At 36.0% G+C, this 24,421-nt stretch overlaps 1 protein-coding gene across 1 annotated transcript in view; it reads left to right on the forward strand.

Annotated features, from left to right (window-relative positions):
* MYCBP2 (MYC binding protein 2, E3 ubiquitin protein ligase) overlaps window positions 1–24,421 on the forward strand; it is a 300,054-nt gene that overhangs the window by 107,621 nt on the left and 168,012 nt on the right. Inside the window, exons 21-25 of the mRNA XM_014544063.1 lie at window positions 3,939–4,046; window positions 10,283–10,402; window positions 11,555–11,636; window positions 19,398–19,515; window positions 23,971–24,175. Coding sequence (XP_014399549.1) covers window positions 3,939–4,046; window positions 10,283–10,402; window positions 11,555–11,636; window positions 19,398–19,515; window positions 23,971–24,175 — 633 coding nt within the window. The remainder of the gene's footprint in view (window positions 1–3,938; window positions 4,047–10,282; window positions 10,403–11,554; window positions 11,637–19,397; window positions 19,516–23,970; window positions 24,176–24,421) is intronic.

Below are 24,421 nucleotides of genomic sequence, written 5' to 3' on the forward strand. Positions count from 1 at the left end.
GGGCCGGATCCGGCCCGTTTGAAATGAATAAAACTAAAAAAAAAAAGACCGTACCCTTTTATGTAATGATGTTTACTTTGAATTTATATTAGTTCACACAAACACTCCATCCATGCTTTTGTTCCGGCCCTCCGGTCCAGTTTAAGAACCCATTGTGGCCCTCGAGTCAAAAAGTTTGCCCACCCCTGGTCTAGGAGATCCGTCTGCCACCAGAACTACGATTCCCAGCATTCCTAGTGCTCCCCATGCTCTGGGCTTCTGGTCCTGGGGCTGCCACCAGAACTACTATTCCCAGAATTCCTAGTGCTCCCCACGCTCTTGGTTTTCCCTTCCTGCTCTGTCTCCATCCCATGGCCTCCCTCTCTGCCAAGTCCTCCAAGCCGCCAGCTGTCCTTCTCTGCTCTCCCTCTGGCAGCTTGGGGAGCCAAGTTCCCCAAGCCGCCACACTTTCCGCCAGCTCTCCTGCTCTGCTCTCCACCCAGCGGCTTGGGGGGAGCGACCGAGGGAGTCATGTCCCCACAAGCCGCTGGCTCTCCCGCTCTGCTCTTCGCCCGGCACTTGTGTATGCAAATTAACCCACCATCTTTGTCGGGTTAATTTGCATACTCCTGATTGGCTGGTGAGTGTAGTGGAGGGACGGTCAATTTACATGTTTCTCTTTTACTATATAGGATTTTTTCTTTTTGCCATTCTCATTGGCTATTTTTTGCTTTCTTATATTCCAAATCGCTGATTGAATCTCAGCTTCATCTACTCTATTGTTGATTCCCTATAAATTATTCTTTATTTTAATTAGTGTAGCCTTCATTTCTAAATGTTGTTGTTTTTTTTAATGCTGTTGAGGTCCTCACTAAGTTCCTTGAGCATCCTTATAACCAATGTTTTGAACTCTGCATCTAGTAGATTGCTTATCTCCATTTTGTTTAATTATTTTTCTGGAATTTTGTTCTGTTGTTTCATTTGGGCCATGTTTCTTTGTCTCCTCATTGTGGCAGCCTCCCTGTGTTTGTTTCTATGTATTAGGTAGAGCTGCTACATCTCCTAGGCTTGATAGCTTGGCCTAATATAGTAGGTGTCCTGTAGGTTCCAGAGGCACAGCCTCCTTGATCACCCCAGCTGGGCACTTGTGGTGGGCTCCCCATGTGGTCTGTACACTCTCCTATTGTAGTTGAGTCTTGATTGCTCTTGGCATGTCAATGGGAGGGATTTATCCACGCCAGTCAGCTGCAAGGACTGGCTATGACCTTCAGCCTCCTTGGAAGTTCAGCTGTGCAGGGGCCCACTACACAGAGCAGGACTTACTTCATCAGGGCTCTGATGCCCGCTGAGTCTGCCTTGAGTGTGTTTCTTATGGAGGTGGTTGGGTGGTGGTGCTTTGACGTGGTCTGAAGCTGTCAACTGGGTGTGCTGGCTCTGGAGCCTTCCAGGTGGTGCAGGCCAAGGTCATCTGCTGCCTGTGTTCTGCCCAGGGCCACCAGGCATAAGCTACAAAGCGATCTGCAGATGGCTGCTTCTTGTGTTTGAAGGTGCCCAGGCAAGGCCAACCTGTGAACCAGGTAAGGCCAGCTGCTTCTAGTGCCAGTCCTGGGGCCACTTAGCTAGAGGTACAGGGCTTGCTGAGGCTAGATGCTGCTCATTTGAGAGATTTTAGTTAAATCTGAAGCATGAGCCAAGACAGGCCATTCCAATGGGAAAGCCACTGGAAACAGCTTGGGTGGGCCTGAAAGTTGGGTGAGCAAGGTTTCAGGGAATCAACAGTGTGCTGTAAACCCTATGTGCCAAGTTGATGGAGCCTCAGATATGGCTCTATAAGGGAGGGCTCATCAAGGGAATAATGACTCTGTCAGCACTTCTGTCTGGGAGAAAGCTGTCCCTCCAGCTCTCTTTGATCCCAAACAATTCAGTTCCTCCCTGTATGTCTCTGGTGCCTTTCAAGATGCTGTCCTTGTGATGGAGCTCAGAGGAAGTGACTCTTTGCGCTGGCCCTTTAAGAGGAGCTGCCTGGGACTGCAGCAGCCCTTAGTCTCATTCAGCCTCAATCCCCACTGGTTTTCACAGGCAGAAGTTAAGGGGACTTACTTCCTGGGACTGGGACCCCATGCTCCTCAGGGGGGACCTCCTCAGCCAAGGTATCTCTCCTGATTTTTATCCACCACACATGGGTGTGGGACCACCCATTGTGAGCCTCTGCCTCTTGTACCAGTCTCAGTGCGGCTGCTTCTTTCATTTCTTAGTTGTAGGACTTGCATTCAGCCAGATTCAGGTGGTTCTGAAAGAGGGTTGTTCTGTATTTTAGTTGTAATTTTGATGTGGTTGTGGGAGGATGTGAGTACTGCATTTACTTATGCCGCCATCATGGTTCCTCCCCATTTACTACATTTTAAAAAGAGCTCAATTTAAATAGCTTTCGTCTAAAAAGAATTGATACTGTATTACTGGGAAATAATACAGGGTGGGGCAAAAGTAGTTTTACAGTGTTTATGTGCAAAATAATACAGTAATAAATAATACAAAGCATAAACTTTTGCATACTCAAAACTGTAGACCTACTTTTGCCTCATTTGTTATTGGATTAGCATATTTCTTTGTAATAATCATAGAATATGTTTGTTATTCTTGTTGTCTTTATAGAACTGGTACTGCTTGTATTTTTATCTATATCTAAAGACATAATGAAATATATTTTCTGTACCCATTTTTAAATGTTTATAAAGGGTATTTTGGTATTTTAATTTGACATTTGTCAAATTTTATAAAAGGGCAGTTTTGTTTTAATCCATGGTTAGAAAAAGTAATTATAGCTGAAGATCTCTAGAGAATTATGAAGAAAATTGCTTAAATTAAAAATGTTCACTGTTTTACAATATATAATGTCAATTTTCTTTTCAAATACTTCTTAACTGTCAAATTTAGAGTGTTTTGAAATTTGTAGGCATATTGCTAAAACTTAAGGAAGCAGTTCTGTACTATAAAAAAAAGAACTGAAAATTTAAGGTATAATTTAAAGTTTCCTTTCTTTTCAAGGGGAAAAGCAATTTTTAAATTTTATTGAAATTAATTTTGCTACACATTTTTTTCATTTAATACTAAAAAGTGGAAATAATGGTGCTCTATGTGACTATGTATTTGTGTATGTTTGTGTATATACATAGTGGAGCTTCAGAAGGAAATTATTTTATGAGAGATGACTACTGTTCTATAAATGTTACTGGGTTTAGATTTCCCTCCTTAGCATCAATATGAAGCTCACTTTATCCTTGTTTCTGATTTTGTGTATGTGGTTAAAGAAATTATAAAGTTAGATTTAACGTTTTTAGAAAGTTAAATAAGTGTGTATCAGATCATACTAAATTTTTTGTGTGTTTTTTTTGTTTTGGCCGTCTTGTTTCCTTACTTCTGTGACAGAATGTAGTTAAGTCAATAACACTTACCTTAATTTTGTAGTAAGACTGATATGTATATTAAATCTTCAAGACCCAATTTAAATTTAATCCTGAATTTAAAAATTAGTTGGTTTTTGGTATTGCAGTTTATTTCATTGCAGTATGAAAGATATTTTTTAATGATCATGTAGATTACTAAGTTTGAATATATATAATGTTAAAAATATTTGTAAGGTAAAATATTTCATTTATTCTGTTTGAACTTTCTAATTGTTTACTTGAGACTGTTAGTAGCTACCTGATAATTTTATAAGTATAGAAGATAGAATTTGTACTATATAAACTATAAGACATTAAAGATATTAAAACTTGTGTGTGGAATGGTAAATAGGTTATGGTTGGGGGTGGGAGAGTTAATGTGGGGGAATTGGGAGAAAAGTATGATGTCTAAAACAATAAGGAATAAATTTCCATGCTTTTTAGTTTGACTTTTTTTCATTGTAGTGTTTTCATTTTGTGAGCTTTTCTATGCACATACAAAATGTTTCTCCTCAGGCCCCCTTGTATTTGCTGGTCCTATTTTTATGAACCATCGAGAACAGGCTCTAGCCAGACTCAGATCCCATCCAGCACAGCTAAAGCATAAACGGGACAAGCACAAAGGTATTTGGTCTTCCTTATCACTAGGTGGGACACTTTCCCAATTTCTTCCACTCATTTGAGTTTCATCTCTGGGAAAATGCACAAACCTAATTCTTCCACTTTGCTTCTCTCATTACTATATATAGCCTGAGGAGAAAGAACATGCTGAATGTTGTACTGTTTGTTGATGACTATCAATCTTATTTCTTTTTTTGTTGTTAAATTTAAGACATTTTATGGTATATCTTTTTCTTTTCCATTTCTTTTCAATTTTCATACAGTTAAGGGAAGGTGGAAAAAGTAATTATTGCTTTCTATTTTTATCCTTTGTTATCTGTTCTTAATTGACTGCCATCTGGCATTTTACTTGTTTAAAATGCTGTGTATTTGCTTTAGAATTAACAAAACTACTCAATTCATTTATAAAGTAATAATGAGTTGACTGCGATTATGCTTTTCCATTTTTTTAATATTAAAGTTTATGTTTTAATATACAACACACATGACTTACTTGATAGTGGAGGGTTAAGTAGTGATAGGTGTAAGAAACAGTTATGTAGACCTACTCTAGATCTCAGAAAATGACAGAAGTCTAAAAAAGTTGGTGAGGAAGCTGTTTATACACAATTCTTTGAGGTATCAGAGTTATGTATTAATTAAAAATATATAAAGCAAGCTTATTTACTTTTAAACCACAGATTATGGGTCAACTAAGATCAGGAAGGAATTGAATGTAGAGAATTTATAAATTGATATATAAATTCTGCCTTGACTCCTAGCATGTGAACCAGGGGTCTTTGACTAGTGAAACTTATACTTGCTATTTTCTTAAATGCCTGAGATAAATACCACCAAATAGAATAGAAAGTTTTAAAATCACACATTCTGTATAGTCAAATTTATCTAATGTGTCTGCCTTAAAATTTTGGGGGGTTGCAAAACTGTTATGGACTAATTTTATTTTTAAACTTTCACATAAAATATAATCAACTTTAATTTTATTTGTCTCTCTCACTTTGTCAGTTTGCCACTCAAAGCAAAGGCCAAAGAGACAAAACCCCTGTTTTTAGTATAAAAACAAGTAGAGCAATCCTTAAGATGCTTTATTTACTGAGTGCTGTAACAATACCATAAATATTTAAATATAAGGAATGATATTTGGGATATGCTATGAAAAAATATTTCAGTATTTGCCAGAATCTCTGATCTCATATTTTCCACTATGCCACTAATTAGAACAGATACTCTCAGTGTCTCCCCCTCTGCCCCTAATTATATAAAAGTGAAGTTTTTCCAATGCTTTACCTGAGGTTAAATATTGACAATACACAAAACAGTTTAAAACTTTTTCAGCTCCATGTTTCAGCTCCTTATGGACAAACATCTTTATTTTTTCAAAAATTTAAAATGAAATGCCAAATGAAGACTAAGGTTACAAATTTAAAACACATTTTACATTGTCACATTGATTAGCTGTAGAAATTACTCAACAATAGGTAGCCCTCCATCTTTTCTGCCACAGGGTTATTTCATAACAAGACTCTTTGTTTATTCGTGGCAGCCTTTTTGGAAGGACTTATTTTATAGTATGGTGGCGGGCCAGTTTTTTAAAAAACAGATTTTATGGTTTCATTGTGTGAAACAATTTATCCCTTTACCACCAAAATTTAAAGTAATGGTGCCCTATTTTATATAAAGAGTATTAACTCTTTCTAACTAAATCCTATATACCAATAAATTCCCTCTCTCTTACCCCTATAGCATTCACTATTAGTAACTGGCATTTAATTATCTACCTATTCACTGCTTTTTACTCTTGATACATATACTGTCTTTTTAAAAAAATTTATTGGTTGACTTTTTAAATTTTTATTTTTAGAGAGTGAGAGAAAGAGACAGACAAACATTGATTTATTGTTCCACTTATTTACCCATTCATTGGTTGATTCTTGTATGTGCCCTAGCCAGGGATTGAACCTGCAACTTTGGCATATCGGGATGATGCTTTAACCAACTAAGCTACCTGGCCAGGGCATAGTCAGTCTTTTAATAATATTTTTTCTACATATTTTTTCCCCTCTCTTTTTTTTAACCCTATTTGTCTTCCAGTGAAAAATTCACTATATTAATTGCTGTGTTCTGTTTTACAATCAGTTATGTTGATGGTACAAATTGTGGGATGATGATAATTAAAATTTTCTAGATTATGATTTTTTGTTTGAGGGTGTATGGAGGGTAAGCACTGTGGATTTATTGTTAACAGGAGTGAGTTCTAAGATGGAATGTTGGAGAGCTTCTGGCTGATTGGAGAGAATTCAGAGAAGGTCACGGAATCCATCCTATGCAGGCAAATTTTGATTAGAGGCATAATAGAGTATTTAAGGCTGAATCAATAAGTATAACATATATAATCCATGTAACATATAGTAAGTTATTTTTTAAATGTAACCATAGACTATATTTCAAACAGATATCTAGATTAATATATATATATTTTTTAGCAGTTTAGTGCCTTAAATATAAAAGGATATTAACATAATATTTTAGTTAGGAACATCTGAATTGTTCTGGAGGTAGTCTTGAAAGGCCTTAGTTTTAATCCTAAATTTTTCATGTACAAGAACTGTGTGGCCATTCATAAATTTCTTAAATTTTTTGGCTTTAGTTTTCTTATTTTAAAAATAAGAATGATAATTTCTGACTATGTTGATATGAAGATTAAATTAAGATACAGATGTGGATGTATATAAATACATGTATATATTCTTTGCAAATAGAAATCCTCCATGAATACTTTAATTCTTTAAATTGAATTCTTTGCTTTCTCTTTTATTATTATTCTAAAGTTACAAAATTTGAGATTTGTTAAATACACAATAAGTTTATTTTTTCAAAAAAGTTTAAAATGTAAGTCATTTGGTGGTGGTAAAATGCATGAGCCTTATTTTTGATCAGTCTCTAAAACTGCTCTATTTATAAGCCATAGTTTTCCCAACTACAAAATGCAATAACAGTACCTATATCATCAGATTATTGTATTGACTAAAGAAAGCAATAGTAGTAAATATTGATTGAGTACTTTCCGTACATTATTTTACTTAATCTTCATAAGAGCCTTGTGAGGTGGTGTACCATTATTGCTATTTAATAGATGGGAAAGCTAACTAAGACTTACAAAATCCAGTCATCATACAAATAGCGAATAGGAGAGCCAGAATTCCAATCCAGGTCTCTTAGGCCCTAGTGCCCCAAAGCATTTATCCACTGTGCTATTTAAGTTTTCAGTGTATAGCACAGAGCCAAGTGGTTAGCAAATTGTACTTACTACTGCTTTGCTCTTTTATTTAGTGATTTTGCTTAAAGTACTCACTGTGTTCTATATACATTTTGTGATATACATGACCATAAGGTTACCCCAAAAATAAATAGATTTAAATAAAAATTAAAATAAGTTGGAGTCCTTTAGGTACTGAGTCTTTTCTCTATGTATGTATACAAAAGTGCATGAACTATATATATACATATGCATATCCAAACAATATTTTAGATACATCTGTCAAAACTTTATAGCTATTATAATTTCAATATCATATAATGTATATATGAACCTACTTATATTAGGAAAAATATAGATATTCTTATACCTAAATGGTCACTTATAAGAGTATTCAGAACAATGATTTTTCATACAAATGTGAGATTAATTTTACTGCTGCTTATTAACACATTACTGAATAATGAACTTGAGCAGAATTAATCTCCCTGAGTTTCACTTGGAATTTACACTAAATTTTTGCCTACTTATTAGGCACATTTTTTATAAACTTTAATAAATTTCTAAATTATTAGAATTGTATTGAATTTAATTGACATCAATTACAGATATCTTTTTAATTCTGCCACTGATGCTGATAATGATCAAAAGCCTCATCCTTATTTTTTTGCTTCTTAACCAACTATAATAATATTTTAACCAACTATAATAATTGAGAAATTATATAGATATAGGTTTGTTTAGATGAACTTGAACAAAATGTTTCTAGTATTATTTTTACTTTTAAATACTAGCTGAAACTCTTTTAATCACTATGGTTTTCATCGGTAAATTACTAGGCTTTTTTTTCTCCTTCCCTGATGCTATGTCTCTATTGTGGGATTTGTATCTATATTTAATCTCTGACTTAAGGAAGAGGGCAAATTGCTAAATTCAGAGGTAAAAGATTGTACTAGGCCTCAATCCATTTACATAAAGTGGAATGATACTTGTAATAATTGAATTTAGTTAAGTTTGGTAACATCGTATGAACTCAATTTGTTTTCTATGTTAAATCAGATTTGGTTTTAGTAATTAGATATTTTTAACAATGGAGATAAAGTTGTGAAATTTCTATACATCTTTCATCTTCTTTAAATAGTCTTTGGAAGCTGGTTGTTTCTTTTGTATTGGCCTTTGTTTATGTTTAACCATTCCACTGTCTTTCCAAGTTGAGGAGTCTTTGAACTAAGAGTATATTTTGTTTTGGGTGAAGTGAAACTAAATGTTGTAATCTTTTTTTTGTAGTCCATCCAGTCTTGTCAAACCCGCATTAGATAATTTAGCAGAAGTGGAATCGTATTCTTTATCCTATTAAAGTAAAACCTCTCACTAATTCAGAATTTATTATACTACAGATGCAGTATTTGTGATCTTTTTTGAGTAAAAATTCAAAGTAATTTCTTCCTCTGAATTTTCAGGGTCATACTTATAAGGGGAAACCTGTCTAAAATCACTAGCTTTTCAAACCAAGGGCTCAAGAAATGAAGGATTCCTTCAACGTGCCTTCAACCTCTGGGTCGAGCAATTAATTCTTGTATGTTAAAGGACTTTTATGTTTATGGTACATTTTTATGTAATATAGGCCTATTTTGAGTTATAATGTAGGTAACCACCTTTCATTTATTGTAGCATTTAGTTTATAATCTGTACTGCTTCCAGGTAATAAAATTGAATTTTTTCTTAAATGTTCTATGACTGAGACCTTTTCAGTAAGTCATATAGGCCAAACCTTTCTATGTTATTCCGAATTAGTGAGGTTTTACTGTCCTAGTGTTATAAGGAGTGGGAAGCTTTTCAGAACGATAGTCATTTTGTTATAGAAAGGAAAGTCATAATTTAGGCCAATTTGGTCTGACCTGGATATTACTAATGTGAGAAATAGGAGATAAAAAAAGAAAGGATAACATGAACATGATTTGATGTTATTCTGTTTAGCTTTCTAAAATGGGCAATGAAAATGTAGAATTAAAAATGTGTGTGTCTGTAGATCCACATGTTTACCTGCATGTTATATAGATTTGTTTAGAGTTGCTATGCCACAGTAGAGTGGCTTAGATTGATATTTACTCCAAGGAATAAATTCCTTATACAAATGTACAAGGAATTTGAATCTTGATGATACAGAGGTCATGTTTTAGTGATGTGTAGTTTTAGATTAGGAAAAATAGATTACCTCCCTTTTTTATGCATTCTAAATTAAAATATTTATATTCTGGTGTGTGTTTTTTAACTTTATAGTTAGAATGCCAGAATATTAAAATCAAATGTAGAAATCAGGGAAGGTGTAAAGCAAGCTTAAGGGAGGAAATTATAAGAAGGGAAGAGGAAAAAAGAAATGAAAGCAGAAAGATTTGGTTGAGAGTAGTTAGTGGTTGGGGGCCAGAAGGTGGGACAGGGAAAAAGAATGAGCTAGTTAGTGTTCATACATTTTTTAAAGTTTAATTGAGTTTAGCAATACTGATAGATAGGGTAGCCTTTCTAAGATTGGAAAATATAAGTTATTTTTGAGTCAACTAGGAATTTTTTTTAATGACTAGTACTAACAATATCACTAAGTATAAAATAATTATTAAATGACATTGCATGCAGTTATTTTTTGTGCAAACTAAATTTTCCCATACAAATTGTTATATTTGTAATTTTATTTTTATAACACATGGATTTGTTTATATTATGTAACTGATTAGCTTAATAGGTTTTATTCATAATTAGATTTCTGTTTTTATTGATTTAGCAATATTTGCAAGCAGAACTGTATAGTACTATATCTCTTCAAAATTGCTTCTTTGCAGGTAGATTCTTGATCTATCACTTCTAACAGTTGCAGATTCTTCTTGCTTGTTCCTTTTAACATTTTTCTCTTGTTCTTCCATAGTAAACTGATTTAAAATTTTATTTTGAAGATGAATAATGGCTTACTTACAAATTATAACACTTACAGATGGAAGTGGAGAACGAGGAGAAAAGGATGCAAGCAAAATCACAACATATCCTCCAGGCTCTGTGCGATTTGATTGTGAGCTCCGGGCAGTACAAGTCAGCTGTGGATTTCACCATTCAGGTAGCAGCTGGAACTTTAGGGTATAACTGCATTTTTACAATTGTGCTAAATCAATTATTTGTTTAGTATAGACCAGTGGTCGGCAAACTCATTAGTCAACAGAGCCAAATATCAACAGTACAACAATTGAAATTTCTTTTGAGAGCCAAATTTTTTAAACTTAAACTATATAGGTAGGTATATTGTTATTAACTTAATTAGGGTACTCCTAAGGCTTAGGAAGAGCCACACTCAAGGGGCCAAAGAGCCGCATATGGCTCACGAGCCACAGTTTGCCGACCACTGGAGACGAATGTAGTCAGTTAAATGTGTGTTAAAATCTATAGTGTGGCCATACCTCTCAAATATAAAAAAAAAAGCTTTGTATTTATTACAGAATTCCTTTTAAAAACTAGGGCATGATGAAATAGGTACTTGTCTAGAGATCTAACTTTTATTCTGTCTTCTGATGGATTTATATTATAATTCAATTCAGAAAATTCCTGAAGATGAAATAATCTCTGAAATTTTTTTAGACTCTAGAATTCTTAATTTTTATAATCAGGTCACCTATTTTGTTACTGTTTAATGAGAAATGTATATCAATAAATTTCTTTATTTTTTAAATTTAAAAAGTAATTAAATGCTTAGTAAATTATTGCATTTAGGTTATATAGCTTAGGTTGTACTATTCAACCTTTATAAAAATAAAAAATGTTAAATTTTTCTTTGATGCCAAATATATTTCCTTATTCAATAAGGCATTGGCAGTTATTGAAGTTCTGACCGTTCATTGATGTTGTACGTAATTATGCAGAGCTCAGATCTGTCTGTTACCTATATAATTATCCTAGATCTGAGATAAAAATATTTTATATGTAGTTACTTACAATTACAAACTTTACAGTTGACCCAAACCAATGTTTCATGTTATTCAATAGCATTTATTTAAATTTTACAGTATTTATTATAAAAAACACTGCATTTTTGTAACCTACAAAAATATCTTTCTGACCTAAAATTATATTTTTTATTAAATATAAACATATTTCAATTGCCTATTTTAATGGCTCTATAAATTTTAAGTAGTGAAAATTGCACTGCTTTTTCTATAGTGTGATAGAAATATAAAATGTACATAATGAAATAATAAAGCTCTTTTTTTGTTTTCAGTGGTTTTAATGGAAAACGGAGATGTCTATACGTTTGGATATGGACAACATGGGCAGCTAGGACATGGAGATGTCAATTCCAGGTACTCTGACTCAGCGGTCGCCCACCGGTGGTCTGCAGACCACTGGTGGTCTGCGAGGTCCGAAAGGTTGGCGACCGCTGCTCTGACTTATTGTTTGAAGATACTGGGATTGTTTTTTTTTCTTTTCCTTTCTTTTTTATTTCCTTCTTTTTTGTCTAAATATATATTTCTATACTTAAAATAGTATTTATATCACTGTTTTATAGAGTGTGGCCTGTAAAATTATAGGTGATTCTTGATTTTATGGTTGAGTGTTTTTGTGGGGATAGATTTGTAGTTTCAGTAGAAAAAATTATTTACATTCTATACATTTAAAATATAAGTGATTATGATTATCACAAAAATCCTATATTTTTAATAATTATCTTTTTAAAGGTTGCTCGTGGCAATAAAAAAGACAGTGAATATCCCCAGATTGCATTTTTAAAAATCAGTAATGGATTTATTTATATTACTTGATGTTGGTCCAGAATAAAAAGAAGATATTGAAGCTTTTGAATAATTTTTAAGTAAAACATAATGGTCTCTCAGAGAAACAGTTTTGACTTACACAGAATAGTGAAGAGCTAATTGTGGTGGAGACAACTAGACATTTCCTAATATCCATTCTTTTCTATTCATTGGGTAGTCAAGTATTAATGGTGACATAACAAGGCAGCTAAAGACTTCAGTTCCCTACCTTATTGCAGCAAGATAAGGCCTTGAGAACTAAAGAGATAGATGCAACATTGGAATCATGCAGTTAAAAGGAAGGTGGAAGCCCTTCATTTCCCCTTCTCCTCTCCCAGCTTGCTGCCTGGAATCCATGCACGGTTGCAGGAACTGGAGAAGTCGTCATCATAGTGATCATAAGTTGGAAACCATGTATTGAGAACACCAGAGCTACATAATAGAAGTAGCCTGGATCCCTGACAGCATGAAACTGCCACCTCAGCTCTTTGCAATTGGATGCTTAACTAAATCAAAAATAGACTTCTGTCTTAAGTCCCTGTTTTTTGGCTTTCCTTATAACAGCTGAATCCATTTCCTGCTTACTACAGTGAGAGTGCTTTTGGTCAAAAGTATAGAAAATCCTTCTTTATTAGTTCAGGTCTTCCAAGAAGTAGATTCTAAGGCAGGATTAAATGTTCAAAGAATTTATTGGGAGAAAACTCCAATGAAAGATAAAAGGGAAAAGAGCAGGAATAGGCAGGGAAAACCCTCTAGGCACGATGTAGGTCTGACCCCTGTGAAAAGAATGAAGAAAAATGGAGTAGGCAGAATCTAGAATAGTGTGCAGTTCAGAGAGAGGTCAGCCAGGCCAGTGGGTGTCCTCAAGCCAATATTACCTCTGAAAGAGGCCCAGCTTGGGCAGCATGGGCAGTTTAATACCCTCACTGTGCTCAGTCACAGGCTGTTAGCATCCCGGGAAAGAATGGCCTTATGAATCCAAAGAGACAGCCTCTAAGGATCAGTCAGCTATGCTCCCTGCGGCAGATTGTCTTGAAGATCTGAGTGATCCATGTGTGTGGCTGCCCACCATTGAAACCAGGCTTCTTCATCAAGTCTGGCGAGATATAGGGTGGCTTCAGGCCAGACTTGACTCATTAATGCAATTTACCACAAGAACCTTCTTTCTTTTTGCCTTTCCACAATGTCTTATTCTCCCTATAGTCTTAAGATACCCCCAGAATCAACTGGGCCTACATGGCTTCTCATTTACATACATGAATTACTCTAATCTATCTATAATAATAAAACCGTAATATGCAAATAGACTGAACGACCAAACAGCAGAACGACCGTCCTGACAACCTTCCTGACGACCATGCTACGACATGCACTGGCGCCAGACCAGCCAAGGCGGGTGCAATGCGATTGGTCGGGGGGCCCCACCATCACCCCAAGATCGCCCTGCTGAGGGAGGCCCAGGACACCCTCTTGCGGCGATCGATCATGGAGTCCCAGCTGGGTGGGCGGGGCCTCTCTCTGCACAGTGATTGATCGCGGAGCTCTGTGATCAATCACCCCAAAGCAGGAGGCCCAGGCCACCAGCCAGCGACACTGTGGCGGTGTGCAGACCCGGCAAGTGATTGCCCTGCCGAGGGAGGCCCAGGCCTGCCAAATGATCACACCCCATGACTGTCGCCCACAGAAGGTGGCAGGGGAGAGGGGTAGCGTGGCACAGATGGCAAGCAGTGGCAGCGGCGGGGGCGGGGGCAGCTGCTGGCAGCCAGGGGAAGGAAAGCCCCGATAGGCCCTGATTGCCAGCCAGGCCTCGGGACCCTACCTGAGGGGTCCCTGATTGCGAGAGGGCGTAGGCCAGGCTGAGGGACACCCCCCACCCCCGTGCACAAATTTCATGCACTGGGCCTCTAATATGTACATAAAGGCCTAAGCGACCGGTCAACCGGTCGCTATGACACACACCACCAGGGGTCAGTGTGCTCCCACAGTGGGATCGCCGCTCAGCTGACCGACGGGTGCCATACGCCTGGCTCACTGCTGGCATGAGCCTCTCTTGCCTCCGTAGCAGCACTACTGAGCGGGAGCAGTGTGGCACCCGACCCGGGCTTGGGCTCCTACCCAGCTGTCTGCCGCTTCTCGCATTACTACATCCTCGGGAGTCCCGGATTGCGAGAGGGTGCAGGCCAGACTGAGGGACCCCACCAATGCACAAATCTGTGCACCGGGCCTCTAGTTATTACATAAAATGCATATTGCCACTTTGGTCTGAAATCATTCCATTATGGTGACAGGGATGGAATTATGCCAACTACATAGTAAAGATCCATGATTCTTAATCCTGGCTGCACACTAAATTCACTTGGACAACTTCAGAAATACCATGTATAGATTCTACAGCTAGAATTTCTAAGAGGTTTGTGTTGGGGGTGAGGGTTGGTATTAGAGGCAGCTAGTGCAGTCCTATATAGGATGGCAGCAACTGTCTTTTAAAAGCCCCGGATTCTAATGCTCGTCCAGAATTGAGAACTCCTGTTTATCCCGAGAGGATTGGGTCAGGTTCATTTGCAATGCACAGAAAATGAGGATGAAACAGAATGTCCTCAGTTACTTTGATGAATGTTGTTGCTAATGAGAAGGGATGATTGAGGTATAATTGAGTTAAGCTTCTCACTAAAAAGACCAGAGCAACATACATTTGACATTATTGTCAAGAGGTTTGTAAGACTATCACAATCTTAATGACAAATACTGTGCTTGTAAAGAGAGCAAAAGGTCTTTGGCAAAATTACTTTTATCAAATGTCACTGGACATGACATTTGGATATTGGACACTGCATATGACAGAATATGAATGGCTTGCAAGGTTGAGCAATTACTTTCACAGATGTTAGAGGCAGCAGATATTTTGCTTCACCTTTGAATGGCCTCACTGATGTGTAGAGACTGAGTCAGGGCTTATAGTTTGTGGGAAAGAGAATTTAGCAACTTTTTGTTCTGTTTCTCACTGAAGACTCACAACATAGAACAAGAGGGTTTATTATCATGACATTATCAGTATTGCTGCTGTTATTTAGCTGGTGATTATTTTGTGAGTCATGATATAAACTGGGAAAAGTACATTGTAGTTAGACATGATGGAGCATTGATCATGTGTGCAGCAAGGAGAGCAGTTCTCCACAGATCAGACTGTACTTGGTTGTCATTCCACAGAAAATGGGTAAATCGTTATATTTCATGGTCTTGACTTCTTGGAAGGGAAATTGTGAAAATCATGACTATAATAAAAATCACAAACCTCTGGTAACTGTGAAATATGAAGAATGAACAGCATAAGTCAAGATCCTGCCATACCACATTAAGGTGTAATTGCTATTGAAAGGGAAGGTGCTCATGTCAGTTTTTAATATGAAGAGGTTTCCCAAAAACTTGACCTCAATGTCCTGATTATACCAATGCGCACCATCCTTGATTAGCAGTGACTTGTTTGGGTGATAATACCAACAATCTTCTGAGTATGTTAAATAGTTTGTATTGATCATTTTCATGAATATGATAGCTTTTGATGTTAAAAATAAAATATTAGGATTTGTTAAGAAAATTAAACTCTAGTGAGTTTTGCTTTAACTGCCCAAAGTTGTTCTTTTCTAATGTGTAAATGTCCACTTCTGTTTCCATTGATTGAGTTGTAACTGTAAGGCTGAGTATATGTGCTGTGTGGAGAGCTAAGGTGGATAGCCCAGTGAAATAATGCCTACACACTGTGCCTGGTGGATCAAGCAATTATTCAAAACCATTTTTGCTGTAAACATTCTAGTTACCCTCTTTGTCTTAATGTATTAGGACTTAGAAGGCAGGAGTAAAGAGCTGGGTTATTGATTCAAAAAGGAATTGACCCACTTTTATGGTGGAGCAATCCCAGGAGGAACAAAGCCCCTATAGCCAACATATTGACTACCACAAAGCAAAACATTTACAGACAGTTGAAATAAGTGTAGAGTTGGTGAGTCTTTTTTTAAGTTTCCAGTAATCAAGTGCTTTTAACTGGAATTTATTGTATAGCACACATTGATAATGTGTGATTAATGTCAGATAAATATTGCAGTGTGCATGATGATAAAGATAAATATTATTTGTATTTTCTTTATTTAATGTATTGACTTGCCAAAATGACTGAGCTCAATCTCTAGTTTGGGTCCTGATTCTATCACTTGGTACCTATATGACCTTGGCCAAGTTACTTGGCTTTCCTATGTCTCAATTGCTTTCTCTATTAAATGGGAGTAAGTATATTTCCCTCAGAAGGTTGTTGTGAGAATTCAGTGAGATGATGCACTTAGCACAGGGCGTAGCCCATAGTAAGTGCTCAACAAATGTTAGCTGTTATTATTGTCTCTTCTTAAAGTGAATGTAAGAAAAGTTTATGATGGCTTTTATACATTCACTCATGACATGAGTCTACCAACGCACTTTTTTGCTTATTTTGTCCAGTATGCTTCTAAATTTCTGAATTCCAAATTCTTTTACCATTTTCAATAAATTTAAACCTGGATGTTGGGAAATAGATTATATAGTTTAGATGTTTTTATTCTTCTTTTCCAATAGAATTTTGCTAGTTTTTATAATGTTTCTGAGTTTCATCTTTTTCTTGCTATACTGTTCTCCTGCATTAATATTGTATACCATCATTGTGTCTGGAACAATTTAGACAAGGTTCAAATCTTTGCTTCATCTCTTACCAACTATATGACTGTAATTTATTAAGCCTTAGTTTGAATAAAGATTGTTGAGAAATTAAAATTCATCTCTTACACAACCATAATCTGATCACAATTTCTCCTTCTTTTACTTAGCTTTACTTAACTTTACTTGGCCATTGACATTATCAGTACTCAGTTCCCTATAGCCGTCTGCTTTTTTACTCTTTCACCTTTTTCATTTTATTTATTACCTAAGTTAGAGATTATTTATTCTCTTCACCTATACTCTTGCTAGTATCCTCATTTTCTTTACCCTCTTGGTCTTGATGCTAAGGCATGGCAAAACTTCAGGCATAAATCAATCTGTATATTTTTCATGTCTAACTTAGGTTTCAGAAAAAAATTCACATGTGTACAGTTTGTTATATGGTTTCCAGGTTCAATTAATTCCACTATGATGGGCAGTAATCCTCCTGTTTTGTTGTTTTAAACTATTTGGTTTAAGATCTTTTGAGAATTTGATGAAAGATATGTGCTCTCTCTTCAGAATAGATACAAGAGCATATACACAGAAATTGACTTACAGATTTATGAGATTCACAGATCTCCTGAAGCTCATTAAAAGACTGTCCAGAAGCCCTTTGGATCGGGTTTAAAACTTCTGATCTCAGTATTTTATTTGTTCCATTCAGCATCGTACCTTTTCTGTAATCTTCAGATTCTCTACTCACCTATTTCCTTTTCCATCTCAGCACATGACCTCTATTAGAACAAAAATAAAAACTGTTAGGTGGGAAATTCTTTAGCCCGCCAACTCTACAAACATACTTGCATCTATACTACTACTTTGCTACTTTTTAATGTAATATTTATGAAGCCTATCTACACCTTTTCCTTAGGGATCAAGTTCTGTTTCTTGTCTCCTCTCTGACCTGTATCTTTAGCCTCTTTGTTTTTATTCTTTTAAACTTCAACTCTCCATCATTTTAAAGGACCAAAGTCTCTCCTTCAACTTCATTTTCCCTTTAGCTGGTGGTTCTTTCTTTTTCTCTTTCCTGCTGAGATGCCTGAAGGGATTTTGCATAGTCTCTGACCCCACTGTTAACTTCTCGTCTGCTACAGTGTTGTGCCTACTCCTACCAGAGACTTTCTTCTCGCTAAAAAGTTGAGTGGTCAGTTGATATCTCTCTAAAGCATTTGGCATGTAGATTATTTCCGCCTTCTTGAAACCTTCTCTTCCAATAACTCACTTCATTTTCCAGAATTCATTATTCCTCATTGGTATGTCATAGATTTCTACTGGTTTTTCTTTCTCTGTCCATACTGACAGTGTTAGGAGAGACTCGGAATGAAAACCAGGATTTCTTCTTTTCTCTTTTTAATCATCTTCATTCTCATAGGTTAAGAATGTTACCACTGTGTACCTTGTTACATAAGCAAAAATCCTTCCTGGCCTCATATCAATCATTTGCCAAGTCCAATCGTTTGGGTTTTGTTTGTTTGTTTGTTTGTTTGTTTTTTAGATAAGTGTCAAGTTCATTCATTGCTTTCAATCCACTCTGTTCCTAGTTTGTGCCTTCATCTTAACTCACCCAGTTATTGTGAAATTTTTTTAACTAGGTTTCCAGCTGTTAATCTTGCCTCTTTCAATTCATTTTTCATTGCAGCCTGAAAAATTATTAAAAATATATTTTATGTAATTTTTAAAGTTTAAAGTATCATAATAACATTGTCTCAAAATCAGAGCCCTTCTGTTATGTGTGGATTATATCTATAGTGATGATTATTCTAATTACAGACAATGAGTACTAAAAATGGTTAATAAATGGTAAATAGAGTGATACAAGAATAGATATAAGGATGTTATTTATCATAATTGTTTATCATTTATTAAGTGTTAACTGTGTGCCACGCACTTGACATATGTGAGCTTCCTTATTGTTCATAAGAACCCTATGGATTATTAGTATCTTCTGTGTTATAGCAGAGAAAAATGAAATGCAGAAAGGATGAGTAACTTGTTCAAAGTCATGGTCATGATGGTGTTACTTATTGGAGCCAGGATTCACACCCATATCTTTAAGCTTAAGCTTTTAGCAACTGCTGCAGAGCCTCTCATGATACTGTATTCTGATTCATTAACTACTGTGTTAAAATCTTAAGTTATAGTCTAGTGAAAAAAAGTAGAAAAGAGGACATAAAATCAGTTGTTTCTTATAGTTCCTGGATTGAATTCCTGTTAAATTATTGCATGATTATATCATCCAATAAATATTTATAGAGATCTTTAACATGCTATTCACTGGTAAAGATTAAAGAAATTTCTTCTACAACAAAAGTAGCACCAATCTTTCAGAACAATTAAAAATTTTGTCTATAATTAGGATAATAAATTCAGGAAATCTTTTAAATAATCTCCTTAAAATCAGTGATTATGTCATTTTCATCTTTGTGTCCTGAGCACCTAGAATGGAGACAGGAATATAGCACTTAAATAAGTTTTTACTGATTATTCATATTAGTGCCTATTATCTCTTTTCCTTATGCATTGTTTGTTTATGGTTTTTTATTTCAGTTGGGTCTTTTAAGATACTGACTTAATTTTTTTTTAACCTAGGGGATGTCCCACTCTTGTTCAAGCATTGCCAGGCCCTAGCACACAAGTTACTGCAGGCAGCAACCATACGGCAGTACTTTTAATGGATGGACAGGTCTTCACATTTGGAAGTTTTTCTGTAAGGAATTTTTAAAGCATTGATAATATTCATTGTACCATTGTCTTACAATTTGTCTACGTAAGCTATTTTTTCTGGTTTCAGTGAAATTCTTGTATTATAATTATTGCATATGCATATTTCCTGTCTCCACCCTCAATATACACAAAACTTGAATGACATTACTTTGAAATAATTTACTTTTCTAGTTTAGCATTAGAATTTATTGAATTTAACAGCTGTGTTATAGTTAGAATGTTTATTCCACGTCAAAGTCCTTTAAGCTTTCATTAGAGCTAATTCTGTCATTTGAAAACTCATTTCTCATCTAATTTGTAAAGATTCATTTTTCTTTAACATATAGAATTCTATCTTAGAACTTTTTAAAAGTCTAGTTTTATTAGATTTGTTTAAAATTATAGCTTCCTTTTTCTTCTTTCTCCATTTGCCTGTCCGCTTCATTCTCTTTCTATTGACTACAGTAGAGATCAAGGAAAAGCTCCATAAGATTGCTAATAAACCTGTATCATCTCTGACATGGATAAATATTCAGAACTCTGTAACCTAAGTCCTTGGGATGCAATTTGCAACTCTTGATTATTTAAAAATTTTTAATGTGAACTTTAAAAAAATATTTTATTTGGAAATTATTTTACGCATATAAAAAGGTTGTTTAGTTCCTCTAGTTATGTCCCTGGCAATTTTGAGCTGCTGCCTCTGTGCTGGGAGTGAGTTTATGAGCGAGCGACTTCATGGGCCAGCCCTTTAAGGGGAGCATCTCAGTCTCCCACAGCCCTTTGTCTTTCTCAGATGTAACCCCCACTGGTCTGACAGCCAAATGTTATGGCTGGTTCCTGGGCTGGGGAGCCCGGTTTGAGGCTGAAAGCTCTGAAGCTGTTATCCCTCCTGATTCTTTTTTTAAAAAAATTTATTTCTTTATTGATTTCAGAGAAAAAGGGAGAGGGAGAGAGAGAGAAACATTAATGATGAGAGAGAATAATTGATTGCCTCCTGCACATCCCCTACTGGGGATGGAGCCTGCAACCTAGGCATGTGCCCTTGGCTGGAATTGAACCAGCTGTCTCTCTATCTACTGAGCCAAACTGGCTAGGGCCCTCCTGATTCTTAATCGCCAAACTGTGGGTGTGGGACCTGCCCAGTCTGCATCTCCACCCCTCCTGCCAGTCTAGACGTGGTTTCTTCTTTTTATCCTTAGTTATTCGAACTCTGTTCAGCTAGTTTTCAGGTGGTTCTCAGTGTTAGTTGTTTTAGAATCCTATCTAATAAAGAGGGAATATGCTAAATGACTCTCATGCCGTCTCAACGATGGCGGCACCCACAGCCAATAAGGAGGGAATATGCTAATTGACTGCCATGCCCTCAAAGATGGTGGCACTCACAGCCACAAGATGGTGGCATCCAGTCCCCTCAGCCCCGCCAGGGTGGCAGGCGTCTGCCTCCGGAGACCCCCAGTCCCCTCAGCCACCCAGGGCCGGCTCAAGGTGCAGGCAAACCTCAGATGGCAGCTGCCTAACTGCCCAGGGCCAGCCCGAGGCACAGGCAAGCCTCGGATGGCAGTACCCCTGAGGGCTCCCGGACTGTGAGAGGGGGCAGGCCGGGCTGAGGGACCCCCCTCCAGTGCATGAATTTTCATGCAACGGGCCTCTAGTTTAGTTATAATTTTGATGTGGTCATGGGAGAAGGCTAGCTCAGAGTTTACTTTCTCTGCCATCTTGACCAGAAGTCTCAAGATCTCTCTCTTTTTTTTTTTTACATCTACATAATACTCCACTGTGAATATATACTATAGTTTTTCAATTAATTTTTTATATAGTTAAAGGACAAAATTTTATTCAGGGGTCTGAAAATTTGCAAATCATAAAACAGGAGCAGGTAACACCCAGAGTATTTTGAAGGAAAGAGAAAAATTGACAGTTTTTATAGTAAAAAGTACGTTCTTGAAATGAGTAAGTCCTACAGTCTTAGCTTCTGGATTAGTTTTAGATTGTAATCTTCCAGATGTCTGGTGGTATGGACGCATGAACATTCTTTCCTAAATTCTTCAGAGCATAATCTTTAGGATTTATATTCTAGTACATATCTCCAGGAATTGATATATAACGGAAAAGTTCAAAAGTTTATGTCTTTGGGCTAGTTATCATAAAATAAAACCTATTACTCATGTTTCAGTACATTCTGATTTAAATGGTTTTTGTTAGCTTTGATCTGGTGATTCAATCAATTATTTATGCTTGGTCATTTAAGTATTTTCCAATATTTTGCAGTGATAGCAATAAATATTGTTAGAGATGTATCTCTGAGGAAAATTTTTAAAAGTACGATTGCTGGGTTGAAGGTTAAATACCTATGTAGTTTTGTGAGATAGTACCAGTTCCCTTCTCTTTTGTATTCTCACCAGCAGTGTATGAGGTTGCCTATTTGTTCACAATGTTGTCAACAAAATGTGTTATCAAACCTTTTAATTTACATCAGTCAGATGGGTGGAAAAACGTCCCTGAATACTGTGAGAAGTCTTTTTCTGTAGCTAGTTCTGTGAACCTTCAAGTCTTCACCCGTATTTAGTTTTCTGACATTAAGGGTTGGATTTTCTTTTTGTGGGGATGCTTTTGCCAGTGCCTTTTCTAAGGCCTGCATACTCTTCTTCTCAAGCTCCCCACACCCCTTTGTGCTCTCCACCCCGCAGGCTTGCAGTGGCACGTGGCTGAAAAAAACGGTTGAATTAGTTTTTCCCTCTGGTTACAGATAACTTAAGGTTATGAAATCTGCTTTTTCTTAAAACTGCTGAAGGCTTGATTTATTTGTAGTTTTATTTGGTCTGTGTGTTGGTTTTGGGGGGCATGTGAGTGGTAATACTTGAAGTCGGACAGTCATTATCGTCCTCTAGTGCCAAAAGTCCTATTTGTGAACTTCAATGAACTTAAGTATGGTTTATTTATAATCAGGCATCTATCATATATTTGGTCTGCTTTCACATTAGTTGGTTGATAGTAAAGGAATAGATATTTATTTCAAAAGTCAATGAAAAATATTTCTTTTCTCTCCTAAAGCATAATATATATCCCTGAATATGATGCACTTTGCTCACTGTTTACATTTTTATGCTCTTCTTTTTCTTTGTCAAAAAATAAGGATAGTCATTGAAAGAAGCTGAGAGAGAACACTGAATTATTTTGGCTTCTTCTCCAGTCATGTGCTTGAATTTTTGGGCTGCTTCCAGCCATTTTACCTTAACCCTGTTTATCAAGGGGTTGAACCTCAGGTGCTTTTACAGTCAGTTTATAGCTGTATTTTCTTTCTGTGGTGTTGAAGGAGTAACAACAAAACTCATGAGAAACCTGGTAGTTGGCTCAGAACTTAACTAAGCTATTGGCAGTACACAGGTATTTTTGTTCTGTTTTAAAAAATATAGTTTATAATTCCCATTACTTGTAAATATCCCTGGGTACTATGATGCAGCATTTTCTGCCCTCCAGAGGATTTTTGGAAGAGGGACACTATGGGGAGAGAGAAAGATCCTGTGCCAGGGGGTGGATAAATATTTACCAATCCATCTACATTCTTTTACAGCTAGTAGCATAGAGAAATTTCCTATTTTCAAATTAAATTCTTACCAAACCAGGTACCTGTAGACAGCATATAAGTGAATTAGCAGTTATTTGCTTAAGACATCATACCTTACTGTTGATTCTGTTGTTTATATTGAACCATAAATGAAATGACATGATCATGTGAAAATGTACTTTTCTAGTTGTATTCACAGTTGTGGTATTTGTTATTTTGGTCTTTTACTCAAATGTTTCCAGATTGTGTGAATTCAATAGATTTTCTGTGATGCTGTCAACTTAAAATGTCAAAGTGATTTTTTAAATGTGCTATTTGTAATACTAATTTTTAAATATGTTATGCATTTATATTCTTTTCATTTAAATATAAATGAAGACAGTCACAGTATTTCAGGGAGATTTCTTACATGGAAAAGTATTTCAAGTTTGTTATTATTTTTTTAATAATACACTTTGTGCCTGGCCAGCGTGGCTCAGTGGTTGAGCGTCTATCTATGAACCAGGAGGTTGCTGGTTTGATTCCTGGTCAGGGCACATGCCCAGGTTGTGAGCTCGATCTCCAGTAGGGGGCGTGCAGGAGGCAGCCAATCAATGATTCTCTCTCATCATTAATGTTTCTATCTCTCTCCCTCTCCCTTCCTCTCTGAAATCAATAAAAATATGTTTTAAAAAATAATACACTGTGATTTCTTAGGAGAAGAATTCCTAGGAATAATAAAAATTATTTTATACCTTTATAAATATTTGGTATAAATTTCACATGAATTTATTTTAAAAATTAACAATTGATGACTAATAATGTCTTATAGAGCTGTTTTTAACTACTGTCTCACTTTATAAAAATTATAGATTGTTCAGTAATATTGTTAATATGGTGCATTTAATCTTTTAGAAAGGACAGCTGGGCAGACCAATTCTGGATGTGCCATATTGGAATGCAAAACCAGCTCCCATGCCTAACATTGGATCAAAATATGGAAGAAAAGCTACCTGGATAGGTGCAAGTGGGGACCAGACGTTCTTACGAATTGATGAAGCACTTATTAATTCTCATGTGCTTGCTACATCCGAAATTTTTGCCAGTAAACACATAATAGGTAATACCCAAAACAAACCGACATCCCCACTGTAAATCCTTATCTTCATTAATAGTAAATGGTTCATTTTTCCCTATTATGAGATATAATCTTATAGCTTTTTGTTTTTTTTCTGTCTGAAGAAATTTAAAAGAAGCTTCTGAGTGTCTTTTTTATATTTGTCTGTTTGCTGGAAGATTGCAATAATTGGGAGATCAAGAAACAAAGTATAAGCTAGAGAGTGGTAGAAATATAAGCTACATTGTA

Source organism: Myotis brandtii, unplaced genomic scaffold (assembly GCF_000412655.1).
Source record: "Myotis brandtii unplaced genomic scaffold, ASM41265v1 scaffold350, whole genome shotgun sequence".
Lineage (NCBI taxonomy): Eukaryota > Metazoa > Chordata > Mammalia > Chiroptera > Vespertilionidae > Myotis > Myotis brandtii.